Here is an 18,123-nt window from a genome sequence, read left to right on the forward strand (position 1 = left end):
ATATAACACGGTGCTTAACTATTCAAGAAGACTCTGAATTATAAATTTACACTTTTCAACAGATTTCTATCTTTCAGACGGAATGAAAGGTAAATAGAGTTCTTGTCCTGTGTGTATTTTATTTATTGTATGCATATATATATAAATATATATATGTATGACTCTGTTTATGTATCTGTGTGTGTATATACACAACCACACACTTTTAACAGGAGAGAGGAGCCTGTTTTTCTCCACTTTCCATGCGGAGACTTACACGTTCCTCCCTGTGTTGTACCCTGTGCAGTATAAGCTCTAGTGACGAGGCCAAACAAAAGATATAGTTCACCATAGTATATTAGTTTATGTAGCAAAGTCATTTTCAAGCAAGTAAAATAAAGCTCTGTATTCCAAACTTCTTTTCCTTAACATTTCTCATGAAGAAAAGGAAGGAAAAAGAAAGGGGAGGGAGTAGGATTATGGCAGTAGCACTGAGCCAGTGGCACTCGTGTGCGTGCACACACGCGCACGCATACACACACAGCAGGGCTTTGGTTGACAAATGCAGATTGTCCAGAGAAGGTGGATGCATAAGTAAGGAAGACTCTACAGCGATGCAATTGTATCTTTTATGTCTGCATGGAGTGAGAAAACAAATTCAATTGAAAAAGAAAAAGCAAAGACCTCTTTTTAGGTCCCTCATCAGTGTGAGCATACTCAGTATGCTAGAGAATTTATCTGAAACCTTTTAAATCAAGGCCTCTTTATTACAAAAATAAAAACAAACAAACAAAAAAGTATGAGAGACGACAAGATGCTGAAGTATCACTCCAATCGTCCCTGTAGAGAACAATTGCATCCCATTTATTATTCATTCTCTTCTCTCATTTCTACGATGTCTGTCATTTCCTCCGTGTGAGGCATGTCGGTCATAGCAGAGTCTTCGCCTTCTGCAGCTGTTTCATTCTCATTCCGCTTCTTTTTCTAGATTGAAACAACCATGCATAAACATACAAATATGTTGTTTGTGAACACAGGCTTACAAACTTTGGGCACCAGGAGAAGCAAGGTAGGAGTAATGTATTTTTTAGAGTATACTCTAAACAGCTAGAACACTTGTGTCATGTTCCTGGTTTGTCGCTAACAAGTTGTCTTAACTTAGAAGGTTTCCATAACCTTTCTGGGCTCAGCTTTCTCCTTTCTAACATGAATGCAATGATGGAGGCACTTCTTATGCTAAGTGACATCCAAGACAGGCTTCAGTGTGACTGGAGGGAAGAAAGCATCTGGAATCTTTTACATCACAGACTTTTTATTATAAAAAAAGAAAAGCAAACAAAATATCAGAGAAGATAAGTTGCTTTAGGGGGAAAGAGAGAGGTGGCTTCTTAATTTTTCAAATGTCAAACTTCAGGAATTTTTCAAGAAGTGAGCATTCTGGCCTTTCTTGCTATTGCTGGATCCACTGCGAGTCCCCACCCCAAAGACTAGTAATATTAGAATATTTTTGGAGAGCAAGAATGGGAGGGCATTCAAGAGTCCTATGATTCATCCAGGATGTCCTGGATTAGTAAAGCTAAGAGGTATTTAGTCCCGCTACAAAACAAATTGAAGCATCTGTTCCTTATTATACATTCTTCAGCAGGCTGACTAGTCTTACAGACAACACTTGTAAAACTGACAAAATAAACCCCACAGGTATTACTGATTCAGCAGAGTTGCGCATATCAGAATTACAAAGTTTCAGAGGTGTCTACACAACACTTGGTTTACAGCTCTCAAATGCTGCCCATTTATTGCCACTTTAGGTGAAAACAAGTTGAGCCGTACAGCTACTAATTGGCTTTGCCACTGTCACATTGGCTGTTGAGATGATGGTGTCAGTTACATACTAATTCCAATAAGGAAATAAATTAGGTTGGCAGAGCAATTACTAGTACTGCCTGCAAAAAATTAAGCACAATGTCCCTTGCCAGAAACACTCTTTGAGCTACCGCTGTAACAAACAATCAGAAGGTCAGTCTGAACAAATATATGGTGTGAAACCACAGGCCAAGAATAGCTTTTTCAAAGTGTTCAGGCTCTTTGGTGCTCAAGAAAAATGTAACAGACTAATCATGACAGAGATCAAGGTCTTCTATTTTCTTATGCACCTTGTGCAGGATGGTCAGTAAAGAAAGTGGGGATGCTGGGGAGTTACATTTCAAAAATGTACTTTTAGTCTGAAATAAAGTCCACCATCAACTGCTTTCACCAGATCCTGCAGAGCCTACTTCTCACCTGTTTCCGATAGACGTAACAGGCTGCTATTGCAACCATGGTGGATTCTCCCACAAAACCTGCTAGAAGGGATCCTACTCCAAGAGTGGCTCCATGAACTCTGTCGGTAGCACAAAAAAAAAAAAAAATAAAAAATTAGTCATGATTGTGTGACAACACCTGATTCAAAATTGTATTTCCAGTGGTATATAGAATCAATCTGTTGTTAGAAGTATTTCTTTCAAAGACATAATGTACTGGCAAAGAGAGTGACTAGTATTTTAAAGGACTTACTTTGTTTATTAACGTGCTTCACTATTTAGTAAAAGAAACATATCCTGAATCAAATTTTGGAGTAAGAAAAGCTGAACATAGAATTTAAAGTCTGTGTAGAGTGCACAGACTGCTACAGAATGGATCCTTTAACATTATAAACAAGATATTCTTCTATTAGATTTCTTAACAGTGCATTTAATAGAATGGAAATAAATTCTCGTAGGACAGATTTTTGCCTCACTGACATTTGTGCATTTTTTCAGAAGGGGCATCGATATCTTGACTGCCTACAGCAAAGTATCACTTGTAAATTTGTAGATGTTTCTTTTCCAGATATTGCCACTGTTTAGGCTTTATATTATACTTAGTATTTGGGGAAAATGTTCTGAGTTGGACAAATTCAGCTACAAAGTGATAGGAAACAGGAACGAAGAGAAGAGCAATTCCATCATCTCTATGGAGAGGAGAGAGATTTACCCCAAGTAAGGCAGAACAATGAGACTAGTGATGAGGACGATGATCCGCAGCACTGAGCTGGGTGCCAGCACAAATGTCTTCTTTAGAGTCATCAGCCAACCAGTTAAGTGTGCTCTGACTGTCACTGTTCATGAACAGAGGAAGGGGAAAAAGGGACACAAGAGTAGCAATCGTCAGTCATCTCATGTGAAAGTTTTTTCGTACAGAGAGTACTCTTCAGAAATACACGTCATGAAACTTGTTTTTGGTAACTCTGCACACTGGGAAACCCTACTAGAAATAAAGAAGATTTCATGCCCAAATTGCTTAAACTTTCTGATTTTTGAAAAAAGCCATTTATAGACAGCAACCCTTCATGGGAGCCATTCCCTTAGAAACAATTTATTAGGCAGTCCATTTTGATCTATGCTACACTACATCAAGTAGCATTTGTTTACAGCAGTTAGAAATTTTTTGAGGGGATACATTTTGAACACTGCTGCCAAGCTCGTCTCTCTCCTGAATAGGGGCATTTACTTTTATTCTGTTTATGCTGTGATGATATCTGGAAGTGTCACTCAGACTGGCAGCTGAAGGGGAGACTGCTGGAGGCAATGCTCTTGTGCAGTTAGTCCTTGATGCCATATTGAAGTTACTCACAGCCTCAGTAGCGGAACCACGGGTGCTTGTATGTGCTATAGCACCGTGCTGTTGATGTGTGTGTTCTTGGTCAACCCCAATAGGCAGAATTCAGGTTTTACTTTGGACAGTCAGAGGTCTGCCTAAGACAGACTGCTCTTACTGCAACCTTTGTAGCCTGACTGCTGATGGAAATAATCTTGGTCTATACTGACTTTGATGAAAATGGTTCTTATTATGTATGCTGGGTATGCACTTAGCCACTCTTACATGTACAGCCAAGTCAGACCCTATGACCACACCTCAAAGTTGCATTTGCTTGGAGTTTACAGAGTATTTGTTTTCTTGTTTTTACCTGGAACTGGAAAGAAGGAGAAGATGCGCAAAGGAACGACGCATAGCTCTGCAAAAGCGAAGTCTACTCCGATTATGTCAACTAAAATCTTCTCTGACACGTTTGGTGTCCAAAACATCACAAAACAGAGCTAGGAAGGAGAGCCAGAAGAACAAAATTAAGAAAGGTTTACATTTCAGAACAGAAGTACAATAAAAGACAGGATCTTCTCATCTAAAACATTTCTTTACTCTACTGATGAATCATTTTTGGTATTAAATGAAGGAAGAAGATGGATACAAAGTAAAAATAATAAAAAAATTAAATTTACCTTTCTACTATAGCATGAAAGGATTAAGGTTTTCACCATCACTAAATCAGGCATATTTTATCGTTAACTTTTAATCACCCTCTTCAACTGTTATCCAGGGCTTTTGCCTCTTTGCACAAAGACCAATGAAAGAAAATAAAACTTACATGTTAAGCAACAGTTCTGACTCAACAGGTTATGAAGCAGACACAGTAAAAAATAACACACATATGTAAGCCTAACAGAATATTGGTTTGCTGTGCTTGGATTCTAATGATTCAGATGTTATGGTTCAGTCTGACTGTCACCAATAAGCAATTGGACATAGGGTTTTAAAAGACTCTTCAGAGAGCCACCTGAACCACCACCAATTCCCGACTTCAGCTTAAATCGAGGGTGCTGAACCCTACAAAACTTACAACCAACTTTATTGTTCTCAACAAAAAGTGGAAAACAGATTCTTACTTATCTCAGATCAATCAAAAATAGTAGAAAATAAACAATAGCATACAAAGCTCATAAACAGAATGAATTTGTGTTAAGAAATGTATTCAAAGCAATGTTTTTGCAACAATTTAAACAAGTTTTCAATTATTTAAATTTAGTAAGACTCTAATGTACATACAGTGTATGTATGCTCAGTTTGTGTTCAAAGACACAGACCACATAAGTGTACATAAGAACCATGTTCATTTCAGAAGCATTTCATGCTCTTCGGGTTCCTCCCATATGCATATATACATTTTTTTTTATGGTGCCTGCAAATAGTTGCACTTGAATGGTCTTACAAAAACAGTAACGAGCTTGATTTTTACAGGACTTGTGCTGGTTGAGATACTCATACTCCTAAACAGATTATCAAATGTTTTTGTAACTAGAGATTTTAACTACTCCGACGTGCAGAGATTTGATCTAAATCCAAGATTAGGAGGTTAAACACAGTGCTGATACTAGTACCATTAGTATGTAATACACATAGCCATGCAGACATGGTGCCCTCAAGGCCAGAAATCCACCAGATCCTGTCATTTGGAGTGTGCTGTTTAGTCTATACACGAAAGAAAACCTCCATAAAAAGCCTGCAAGAAGTAATACAGCTGTAGTACGTGCCATTTAATCTTTCGGTCAATCCTAGGTCCGTGTTTCAGTCCAGGCTGAGGGACCTCTTGGCAGCTGGTGGTTCCAGCTTTGGTTTGAGGCCCTCACCACGGACCAGTACCAACAGCCCTTGCAGGACTTTCTTCTGCAAGAAGGGATGCCAGAGTTCGAGTATAAATCCCTACTCTTTGATATTTAATGTGTTTTGCCAATTAAAAAGCAATTTATTCCTGTTATTTTCCCAGTAAAACAGATGTTAATGAAGCAAGTTGAGTGAAGAGGGCAAAACTCAGACTGATAAATGCTCTATTATTCCTCTGTCACATTATAAGCCAGTGTACCAGGTAAATTATGCACATCAGCACTCTTATTTTTAATCCTATAAACTAATATCATACTATCTAGCTCTTTTCTTACTGTCCAGGTGTTACAACCATACACGTTCAGATGGCTTTTAAAGCTGGTCTTTGAAATCCTACCACCTCCACGATAGCTGGTATTTCACTCCTGTTCTTTGGTCGTATGCCAGAGATTGTCCTCTCTGTTTAGCCTAAAAGTATCCAGGCCACAGAAGTTTCTCAAGGTCTGTCACGGAGCAACCTGTGGGAGGTCTCCTATTCTGCCAGCCAATGCAGTGAACAAAACACTTCATGTTCCTGCCAAAACAGTATTTAGCTTTTCTCCCTATTTCTTAGGGTAAGAAACAATTCTTATTCTCATTTTACTTTATTACTTTGAAGCTATCTTGCAGTGTACTTCCCTTGCCTAGCCAGAGAACAGTATGTGGAAGAAGGTAAGAGTAGAAGGCAAATGAGCTGAGCAATTTTTTTTTCTTCAGTCAGCATTTCTCTCCCCCTGCCAAACTACTGGTATAGGGCACAACTGAAGTGCAGGGGACACTCCAGAGCAGAGAAGGTTGTATGGTTGAGGATCCAATTATTAAAAAGTAACTGTATAGGGCAGAGCAAATTCTTTCACTGCCACAGACATCATTAGGCAGATTGCAGTCATTTACACAAGCTACCATAGAGGGAGTATTTCGTCAGATCTATTTACAAAGTCCAATTAAAAAAGAAAATAAATAAATAAATACGTCCACTCTTCAACTGCAATTTGCTGTTTTCATGAAAACGAAGACCTTTATGCTGCTTGTACTACCCTATGCCACTAGCAACCTACCAAGCAGTGTGGTTACCCCCACTGCAAGACTCCATACATTTATGCTAAATAGCTAAGTTTGTTCACTGCTAGCAAACAGCAAATACAGCAGTCCTTCCTTCTTTGAACAGGTATTTGAAACAGCATGTGTGGTTAGGCCAACAAACAAGTGACCAAAAGCATTACTCTCCATCCTGTTTTCTTTGAAGTTAAAGCTTGTTTCTGGCCTCTGCAGGAACAGACTCAGTCTGCAGCCAACTCAGACAGAAGGAATGCCAGTTTGCCAATCAGGGGTAATGACTTACACCCAGCTGGTATGCAGGCATCCCGCCTCAGCTGTTGCAAACTACAGTCCCACCCCCATCAGCAGAGCCAGCGCTGGTAAATGGCTTCAAAGAGCACTTCTAATACAGCAGTTGGTGGGTAAGGATCATAGTGGTTGTTACCCTCGTGAACAAGCAGTTTCAGAAGGTGAGCTAAGGTAGCAGGAGGGCAGCCTATCTATTTCTCAGCATGCTTCTATTTGTTTTTTTTTTTTTGTTTGTTTGTTTTTAATGTTGATGGCTAATTTCACTTTGCTAAGAGATTCCTCTATGTCATCTTATGAGCAGATGATTTCCTCATTACCAACAGGGAACAAAGCTTTAAGAAAATAAATTAATGCTGTGTATTATGGAAAACCTCTGCAATTTTTTTCTAGAACACTTGAAGTCTGGGAAGTTTCTGTATTATATCAAAGACATTCAAAACATAGTGCAAGAAATTAAACCCTGCTTCAGGTAAACAGTAACACTCTATATACAGAGTAGGCAAGGTATTTTGTCTACTCATTTGTCTGCAGACAAGATATGTTAAAGTAGGATGGAGTCATAGTTTTTTTGTGATGCTGGGAGTTGTGATTATGTTGGTAAAGAGTAAATAATTCTCAGAAAGCAAAGTGGAGAAGAGAGCCGTATAATAAATGATGCAAGTAGTCAGTGAAACAGCGTGGTCCATCCAACTGGGGATGGGATCTTCTGGAGGAAGCAGTTACAGCTCCTTGGGGCTCAGATCAGGAAATACTTTAGGGAACAGATTTACAACCTGTATTTCTCCCATCCTTCTCTTAGGTAAGCATTCTGGTTAACTCCTTCCCCCCACCCCCCTTATGCCTCTCTGTGTATGTCTGCAAAGTTAAAAATAGAATAAACAGGCTTGGGTAAGGTTACATTTATAGCTTCATTTAATCTAATCAAGAGGTGAAGATGAAACATTAAGAGCTTTGGCACAGACTAGCAACGTCCATATTTATACCCTGCAGCTTCAGGCTGTGACGGCAGTTGACTACAATGCCTACGTACAGTAATGAATGTCGTACTTAGGAACTTACCAGCTGAACATCTTAATGCTTTGGAAGTAAGGATTTTTCTTGTGGAATTCTAGCAATGGAAATGACTTCATTTATTTATTTTTTCTCTTACGGTATGAGCAAAGGATGATATTAAAGCTTTTTATCATTTAAATGGACCTTCAACTAAGAAGTGACAAGCACTTCAAAAGTATAGGAAAGAGATACAGGCAGAAGCACAGAACACTAGAGAATATGCAGGTCTGAGTACATGTGGTAGCATTTATTATGGTATTATCTCTGTATGAACATTAGTCTGAAAATTTCTGAAAATGTTTTAATCATTTGAACCAATCTGAATGGTTGTGCTATTGGGTAATGTGTCTTTAACTGGTCTAGGGCGGTGAAATTTGAAAGACTCGATTAAAAATGTCAACTTAGAGCTGCCTGAGATTCAGTACAGCTGTTCTAGATGAGATCAAAGTTCCAGCTAGATTAGTGTTGTCCTCTGGGTTAAGTGTTGCTGGGGGTTGCCTGAGGAAAGGGCACAGAGGGTGGGGAAAGAGCAGAATACATGTAGGAGATGTCCTTCCCCCAAAGTATGGTCTGAGCTGCTGGCAGCTACAGCTTTAGGCATTCCTTACTTAGGCAAGGTATTTCCAGAAGTACATTTGACAGCAGTGATGTACCTTTATCCCATGCAGCATTATGTTGTGTATACAAAATACCTAATATTGGTGTTTTTTTTTTGTTGTTGTTGTTTTTTTTTGTTTTTTTTTTTTTCAATTCAATTGTGCATTTAAAAAAAAAAAAAAAAAAAGGACAAGCAAACAAAAATCAAGCCCTTTCAGTAATGACTTGGACTCTCTCATTAGGTACCTGTGCTTATTTCCATGTGGAACCTTGCTCTTCTCAGCTTGCAAAATCACTGTCCAGGCATACTGGAAGATGACACATCAAAACTTCTGCTGTCAACAAGCCTGACAGAATGCATGGAATTTTTATTGCAGCAGGGGGAGTACAATGCTGCTAGTGCCCAAACTTACCTTTAACCTCTTCTTAAGCATGCTACATGTATGTGACTTGCATAAATTACTGACAAAAGACTGTTTATGATACTCTGTCAGATGCTGCGTGCACAAGTTCTCTTGTTTTCAAGAGCTACCAGCATTTGGCCTTTTCAGAGGTCTTATGTCTCCTGGAAGCTATTTCCGTTCATTCCTGTTGCTGACAGGGGCTACTAAACCTCAGAGACCCACTGCATAATGCATGATAATATGTTATGTTAATACACACTATTGCCATGTGTGTAGTAATCTGCAGGGTGCTAGATTAATTTGCTTTTAGGCATTTGTGGAGAGCTGTGTGTCTTTTGGGACATTCACTGATAAATATAAGGATAAGAGTATTCTAGTGAGCTATGAACAGTATAGTACTGCTAGGCTTCAGTGCAACCTTTAGTTGGAAAAAACAACGCTTGATGACACAGACATGATAAGACTCTTTCTCAGGCTATGAAATCTAAAATAAGTATTTTTTCAAAAAATGGATTATATATACACCAGCCTGGAATGAGAAAGGAAACATCTGCTCAGTGTTGTTTTGAAGCAGAAAAATGAATTGTGTTTCATCACGGAAGTATGTTTCACAGGTTAACTATTCCATCCCCGGTTAAATATGTTATCCCTATCACTTCTTGAACTTGATATGTTTGCAGAAGTGGGGCTGTCTGAGGAAGGTGTTTAACTGTCCAAATATTGTTCTATGTATATTTTGAAGATTTAATCTTAAGGAATTTAACCCAAACCTTGTTCATGACCTCTTGTGACCTCTTATGGTACGAGACACCCAGTGAGGGCTGAATAAATGTACTTTACAACTTATTACGCATTTCAGCTTTGAATTGTATCTTTGATTTTTTTTGGACCAATATTAGTTAAATTTATCAATTTTATTAATATGGAAGAATGCCACATGTTTTTTGACTTTTGAAGTGTGCAATAAACAGATCTAAAAGGTACCCAGAGTCTTACATAGTCCGATCTCCTGAACTACTAAACATCTCCTTGGCCTCTGCCTTTCTCATACAAACAGAGCTTCTATAATTGTATCTCATTACAGAGCCCGTATCACTCTTAAGGGATGAGCTGTTCTTGTAGATATGTTTGCAGTCAAAAGAATGTCCTGTTCCAACTCGAATCTGTGTGAATAAACTGGAGTTGACTCCTCTGATCAACATTTAATTTGCAAGATTTTGGGGGGTAAAAAAAAAAAAACAAAACAATTTTGAGCTTAGTGCTGTTCTTCTGGCCATTATAAATCTATACCTTCACTGACCTTGAAACTTTAGTCCTCTAAATGACTGTGTACCAGGACTTGTTTCAAAAATTAACTCTAGCATCTTAACATTACAGAAAATAGCACTCTTCTTCTGTATGTTTATCATGGACAGTAAAAAAAAAAATTAACTACTAGTACTGAAGCAATGGCATTAGTTACTGTTAATTAGTTACACCCATCTTCCAAGCTATAGTTGGAATGTGTTTTCATGTTGAATGTAGCTATGCAACAGAATACAATTTCCTAATACCTCCTGAAGCACTCATTCTACTATGCAGTTTCTCAAGTAGTTGAACAACATGAAAAATATTCAATGGGATTCTTATAAAGAAAAAAGAAACCCAACCACTTATCGATTTACAAATAAAGGCTTATAAAGGTTTTCATGTTTTACTGTGGTCAAAACATTTATACATTTCATTATAAAGACATTATTCCCTGTTGACAGGAAATCATGAGTGAGTTTAAGATGAAAATAATGAAGTGGGAAAAGCCTCCTGTCTTTACAGGCTTGTTTTTCAAGCATACAGCTACAAGCCATCATCAAATTCTTTGGAAGTTGTGCAGAAATTTCTGTGCATGGTACAAGATCAGAGGCCAATGTCACTGGCTTGCTATGGAAGCTTGTTGCATACCAAACCTGGGCTCCTAACAGAACAGGCCTGCAGAATCCTATCCCATGTGGGCTGCACATCATGTTAGAAAGCAGTTTTCACCCAGCCCCTGCAGTTTTGAGGGGTTCTCTGATGCCTTTTAGGAAAAAGAAAGTGTGATCAGTCCAAAGGGAGGTGATTAAGCTTCTCTTTATACAACAAGCTGTTGGGATACAGCATGGTGATATGCTCACATGTCTTTTAATTCTGAAGTGGACTGGAGGGTTGGTCATTTTCTTCAGTATAATTTTCAAGCCCTGATTGGGTAAAGTTCGAAGGAAGATCTGCCCTGACCTCACAGCTGACCTGCTTTGAGCCAGAGGCTGGGCCGGATGAACTCCTGAGGGCTTTCCAACATGACTAATCCCGTGATCCTATGAAGCAAAAAGCCTCAGATCTGTGTGCAGTAAAAATGTCAGACCACAGACATATCTGAAAGCTGTTTATCAGAATGGTAATGACTTGGATCACAAAGACATTCCCTTATAGCAATTACCTCTCAGGTACCTGCAGGTCAGTATAGTTTTCTGTGAATTTTGTTTTCTGTGAAGGGTGTTGTGAAGCAGAAATCAGCTGTCATAAAATTTGCCAAGCAGCAGGGGGAGCAAAAGAAACCAGACCCTGCCTGCAGGAAAACTGTAACTTCACATCTAACCCTGGAAATAATTGATTTCTGCAGATTTAAGTCTACCCCTGCCTCCCCCAACTTTTCTTATAATTCAGAGTGATGAAGCACATCGTTCTTCAGAAATAAAGCTAGGTCCAGCAGCTGCACAATACACTGATCCTCTGACAGCATTAAGATGATGGCACATGCACTTCCCCACCAACTGCTGCTGAAAATACTTGGGTAGTATTTTTCAGGCAGGGTTGGGTCACTGCAGCATTTAAGATAGTCATTGTATCGGCCTATTGAATCCTGCAGTAGTTTTTACAGAGTGCAGAATGATTTACCAGGCATAGCGACGCTTTAAGAAAGTTTGAACAAACCAAAGCTGGCAGATTCCTAGACTCTCTGAATACTTTTGACACAACTTAGCCATTTTCTTCTGTCCTAAATTTTCTGCAGCACTTGCTGCTTCCTATCATGGTTACAATGCTTGAGCAGAAACATGCTGCAGGGACAATTTTTGACCCTTCCTTTTCTGCTTGCTCCAGCCATTCATGCAGAATAGACTCTTTGTGTGAAACCTGAACAATGATGAAGAAGACATCAGTCTCCACTTCACTGAACCAAACAGAAATCCTTTGTTCCAGAACAAAAGCTCAGTGCGGTACCATGGATGGGACAAGGCCCTTGGCTTGCTTGTGAGGATTTTATAAAGTCAGCTTCTGGTGGTCCAACATCTTCCTGAGTAGGCAGGAATGCTTCTGTTCATGTTGTCTGAAATGATCTTTACTGAAGCAGGAACTAAACCTGACTGAAAAGGTAAAAACCTTCTTGAGTGACTGTCAGCCAATATGTCATTTCCAAATTGTTATATTTGTGCCAGCAGCCTGAAGATAAATCTGGGAGTTCAAAGATCAAAATTAAAAGCAGTGAAAACAAACTCATTCACTGGATGGATGGCATTATTCTGAAAGCTGTCCTTGGCATGCATATAATGGTTGATAGTAAAGTAAAAAGAATGTGGATTTTGTCTTAAAATTTGTCTTTTTTTTTTTTTTTTTTTTTTTTTTAGTGTAAAGATCCTAGATAGGATATGTGATGTCTTCTCAATATAATGAGGCTGTAATTAAGCCATTGATGAAATAAGGCAGGGGAGTGTGGGGGAAATCTGTTCCTTTTTTTTTTTATTGCCTTTTTTTGTATACTCATTAGAGATAATGACGATGAACCCAGTCACCCAGAGAATTTCAGATACTGGCACTGTCAGCAGCTGGGGTTGTGTCCTCCAAGAGGGACCTGGTTCTTACTGTGACATTTCTTCCTGTGGATTTTACTGCCTCAGTTCTATTAGCCCATGACTCGTAGTAAAGCCCGGTTGCAACCGTTGATAAAAAAGCAATGCAGAGACGTAAGATGAAGGCCACCAATAAAAGATAGGAAAAAAATGAATGAACCTTGAACAAAGTGGCCTCTACAATGGCTTAAACTTTTGGCTGCTTTTCATCACACTGGAAGTTGCAGGTATATACGGTGGCAGCAAAATGTGATTCTGACGTACATTTCCCTTCATTCATCTTTAAACTTGGGATCAATAACTAACTGGAAAGTTGAGTAACACTGCACAGTACTTTGATTCTACAGAAAATGTTCCTTCAAGCCACTCACTAACCATGACTAAGTCCTGGTTTGTTATAAGAAGGTACTCCTGAAAGCAAGCAATAAAACATGGGAACAACTATCCAGAATGGAGAAAAACACTGCAGTGGCTCTTTAGCAGTATGTAGTGGCAATTAATTATTCTCCCAAGCAGAGAAGAAGATATCTGGGGAAAATCTGTTAAGGAGAGTTGTAAGCATGACCTTGGACAGCGGAAGATGAACCACTACTTTAATCTGGACAAACCAGACAATGTACTATGAAGTGCAATTACTGTACATTTTGTGCAAGAGGAACAGGGATAAGAAATATTAAACTATGATTTGATAGTGTGATGCATTGAAAAAAAATAATTATTTTTCAAGCTATCTACAGTCAGCTTCTACAGAGTAATTTGTGCTGTGTAATGTTATAATTTGGGTCAAGCATAGCGGACACTGATAATCTCACAGATTTTACTGCCTGCATGAAAGAAATCAACGTAAGTGACTCCTGTCTTCCATGGTGCAGCCAACCTGTTTCTTCTAGTAAGACAGAAACTACAGAGTAGTCAAACCCTAATAATAGGAGAGATTAATATGGTTTGTAAATGAGTGTCTCATTCCGTTCCATTTTTTCAGGAAGAATGTAGAGAATCTAAAAGGCCAAGGAAGTTTAACTACTGTATTTTCTTTTCAGACTCTGGTGCTACTCCCTCAATCATGACTCATAAACTCATGAAAAAATGAGGCTTTGTCAACTTCGGTCAAGTTGGAAGTACCTGTTCAGCTGCTGGGCTCTCTTGCACCTTCACTGCAGAAAGACTACATCCTTGTCTTTCTCTTTAGCATTAAATATCTTCATATCTTCCTTCCCTCCACCTTTCTCAATTCCTCACTTGGCCCTAGTGGGCCATCTTCTGAATGTCTCACATCAGTCAGCTACACAAGAGTGGAGATGGGCTAGTGGGAAGGTTTCAACACTGCATACAGGTTAGGAGTAAAGCACTAAAAAGGAGGAATGCCTAAAATAAGGACCTCAGCAACCACGGCTTTGTTCTGAAAATGCTTTCTTCATCTTGTGAACTGAAAAAACAGCATTAGGAGCCTGGAATATATGTACCTAATAAAATGATAGAAGTTGCAATGACTGGGCAATTTTCTCTGGTAGTAACCCTCTGCCAAACAGAGGAAAACTGTGGCATGAGCCTCAGGGAAATAGAAACAGGAGCCCTTGTATTCCTTTACAGCACCTGAATCATTTGAAACCATGCCAGTGAGGCATCAGATATTTGCCTGAACGACTTTTGTGTGAGAAGGATGAAGGAATAATGGAATAAGAGCCCTGACAGTCTCTTGCATTGGTCAGAATTTGCAAATCACTTTGCTCTACTCCAGATTGATCTTTACCAAACTTAATCAATTGTGTATATGGAAACTTCCTCACTCTGCTAAAATGCACAAAGGTGAGGGCATAAATTCCAGCATTTCTGTTTCTTTTTGGTACCTGACAGTCTAATAGTGATTTCACAAAAATGGTGGTAAATGACCTTATCTTCTTTAGGAAAGGGAAAAAACAAAATAAAACAAAACACATTTTTGGTGAAAGTATGTTCCATATACACTGCTTGTAGCAAATACTATTTTAAAATACTTCTTTGCACACCCTCTGGCTACAGTGATGATGCCTGAGGCAGCTAAAAATTAAAGCTAATCTCCTGCGAGGTCCTGAATGCAATTTACTGTCTCTCAGCCTTGAAATAAGACCTTTCAGGTATTTGGTCTTCAAAGATGAAAAGAAAGCAAAGTTCACAATGCTTTTGTGGGTATCGTGACTCATTAAATGCATTCACAGTGGCTAAATGTCAGTCTTTGTGTGATTCCAGACATCAAGCACCAAGAGATGCACACTGCAGGGAACTGCAGCGCAGTTGTACTGAACTATGGACACTCCTCTTCTGCCTCCACGAGGTTTCATGAGTGAAACTTTTACATGTTCCTTGGTGTTTCTCGATATACAACCTTAAGTCACGTTACCAGTAACACAAGCTAAGGATGCCTAGTAAGACATCAGTCAGTCTCACTGCAGAGACACAAATGGCTTTAACTCCTGTCCTTTACCAACAAGTGCTTTATGTTTCACAGTTTAATAGGAAAACGTAGCTGGAAACATCAAATACACTAGTTTCTTACATATACAAGAGCTCTACTCTGTATACTTCATAATGTGGAAAATAAAAGGTAAAAGCAGAAACCTATATGAAATGGTGTATTTATTAAACTACAGATTGAAAATTTGAGAAAACTGAAAACCAGGTAGTTCTTGGTGCACCTCACAGGAAAAGATCAGCTGCAGGACTGATGCCTGGGAATCCAACTGGATATTAAACATCTATTAATAAAAAAAATCTGGTATATGCAAATAATCAGAGTGGGACCTGGTCAATAAAACAATACTACTGCAGTGATATACTGAATTGGTATGAGTTGATATGAGCCCACTGAGTTCACCCACGTGGGCTCCAATTTTATCAGTGCCTACGTTTTAGTGGCTGGTGAAGCCTTGCTGATCAAGGACAGTGGAGTCAGCAGATGGCATCTACTTGGCACTCCACAGTTCCTAGATGGGCAAAACCAAATCCAAAGAAGAGGACAAAAAGTTGGGCATCTGGAGTTTCCTTTTAGACAAGGCTTCTCAGCTTGAATGAAACATGGCTGCTTCTCTTCCACAGCAATTGGTTCCAAATCTTTCGGAATTAAGAGAGAAGCAGAAAGCAGCAACTACTGAGTCCTGTATTCTGTACTTTAATTCTTTTATGTAGGGATTTTTTTGTTGTTACACTACCTGCCTTATTCTTGATTAGGGTTTTCTTCTTGTCTCCTAGGTGCTTGTTGCTTAATTATGATAACCAAGAAGATGATGACTGGAGATTAGTCAAATGATAGGACAGTCCACAATAAACTGTCATCAAATGGCACAGAGAATTTCTTTCTCCCCTCTTCAGAGCTGAAACTACGTTATCCCATCACAGGGACCTAGCAAAAGAAATCCTGTGGAGCCCCTTCTGCCGTTTTAAGGGGTCTTTCTACTGGATCTTGCAGTTAAAGACCCTGCGGTCCCCAGAGGTCTGTCCCATTTCTCTGTTCATGGGCAGGGTGGAAATAAGAGATGCACAGGCAAACATGTTAAATGTTGCATTTTAAAACCTCTGATGGCTATGTCATAATATCATAATATTTATACTTATAATTGTATATAACTACAATTCTACATATAATTATATTGTATAATTGTATATAACATATAATTATATACAAGAAATACATATTTACAATTATATGCACTGTATGTTACATTACATAAAAAGTGAAGAGAAGTACCAGCTGATGGCAGTTTATGCTGCTATGCTACCAGTTGTGAGCACTAGAGAGCTGACACAATGCTTGCTTGCTGCTCTTCCTAAGGGGCTCCTAACTTCCAGCAAATGAAGGAAACAGACAGTTGCCAATAGTAGCTCCTTAAATTATAGATGCTGATCAGCAAGAGCCCTTAGAAATCATTAAGCATTTTTCCCTGTCAAAAGACTAATCTCAGATATGAATCTAAATGTTACGTTTTTTACAAAATTAATGAAATATTTTATTCTAGAATACAAAAAAGGTGGCCTAGTATATGATGTAGAATGTAATACTGAAAGTATTACATTTTAAAGCTATTATTAGACTCCTCAAGTATGAACAAACCTGGCTGTTCAAACAAAAGGTGACATCCTGACATATATTGATACACACATCTTCAGCTCTCAGGCCCAAGCATATGAGCCAATAACCCAACCAGCCGTTTGCTCCTAAGTATACTAAATTTAAACTTCCATCACAATTTAAATCTAATGCAGGTTACCTATCATTTGAATTTGGTTGTCATGACTCAATTGCTACATATCAATTTGTACAGCTTAAGTGCCTGAGCCTTCATGTTAATTGAAACTTCATGGCAATTTTTTCCAAAATAAAAAATGGATTTAAGAGTTTTGTTAGTCTGTGACTTATAGCAAGTAAATCTGAAATGTGTAAGCTTTGCATAAAACACAATACATATATATGTGTAAATCCGAAAACTTCCTCCCTCTATCTTTTAGCCTCCTAGAACAAAATGGAATGAAGAACCAAAGGTCAAGCTTAAACATCAGAATTGTGTTTCTTAAGTGGTGCCTGCTAATTAAACATACTACGGAGTACTTATGCAATTAGCTTCTCCCCTTACTCGCCCTTGTTATTCACGAAATCTACTGTTTTCCCTGTTTGTCCCTATCTGCGTCCACATAAAAAAATTCAAAGCAGCACCGACATCATTTTTATAATAGCACTGGTGCTATTATACTTAAAGCTGTAAAGAGCTGTGAGCTGTTTCTAATAAAACAAACGTTAAAACTGATACTGCTCAGCTCTCCTGCTGTGCATTAATTTGGTGACAGACAGATGAACGTGGCATGGTGTGCACAGCATGCCACCCTTGGCACCTTAAGCCTGTAATATTGGTAAGGAGAAAAATGAGGTAAAAAAAACACATAAAGTGCTCAAGAATGTAAAGATGCAACTGGCAGTATGTCTTAGTTAATGGGAACCATGCAGCTGCCGTATAGGAACCATACTGTTGCTATTCTGAGAAAAACCCTTGCTGAAGACTAGTCCATTTGCTGTTACTACTGCTGTGTAAGTCAGGGTTGCTTTAAATAGCTCACTTGTCACATAGCCCCCTCTACACACATCTCACAAGAGAATGCTCTCTCCGACAGAGCAAAGCTTTACTGCAGTGGAGAAGTGCAGTAATTTACCACTTGGAAAAAATATCTGGGGATTTCTAAATGTACTGAGGCTGACACATCCTACAACTGAAGGATGTGTGGTACAAGTGGTTCATTCTCAGGGGTCTGTGTCTTCACTTAGTTTACAATTCTACAGTGACCTCAGAGCTGACGCCTAGGGTCATCTAAATAGGTCAATCACTAAATCAAAATGTTCAGCTCTTCAACAGCCTTATCTAGCAATG

The 18,123-nt window shown here is 38.8% G+C and overlaps 1 protein-coding gene and 1 long non-coding RNA gene across 2 annotated transcripts in view; one reads left to right on the forward strand and one right to left on the reverse strand.

Annotated features, from left to right (window-relative positions):
- Positions 1-318: 318 nt before the first annotated feature.
- ANKH (ANKH inorganic pyrophosphate transport regulator) overlaps positions 319-18,123 on the reverse strand; it is a 100,906-nt gene continuing 83,101 nt past the window's right edge. Inside the window, exons 9-12 of the mRNA XM_084511113.1 lie at positions 3,965-4,094; positions 2,992-3,115; positions 2,260-2,359; positions 319-963 (exon numbers count right to left, since the gene is read on the reverse strand). Coding sequence (XP_084367239.1) covers positions 847-963; positions 2,260-2,359; positions 2,992-3,115; positions 3,965-4,094 — 471 coding nt within the window. The 3' untranslated portion in view covers positions 319-846. The remainder of the gene's footprint in view (positions 964-2,259; positions 2,360-2,991; positions 3,116-3,964; positions 4,095-18,123) is intronic.
- Positions 4,320-15,379, forward strand: LOC311432671. Its single transcript, XR_014690234.1, has 3 exons — positions 4,320-6,980; positions 11,988-12,258; positions 13,774-15,379. It is a non-coding gene; the product is annotated as an uncharacterized lncRNA (long non-coding RNA).

Source organism: Aythya ferina (assembly GCF_964211825.1).
Source record: "Aythya ferina genome assembly, chromosome: 2".
NCBI lineage: Eukaryota > Metazoa > Chordata > Aves > Anseriformes > Anatidae > Aythya > Aythya ferina.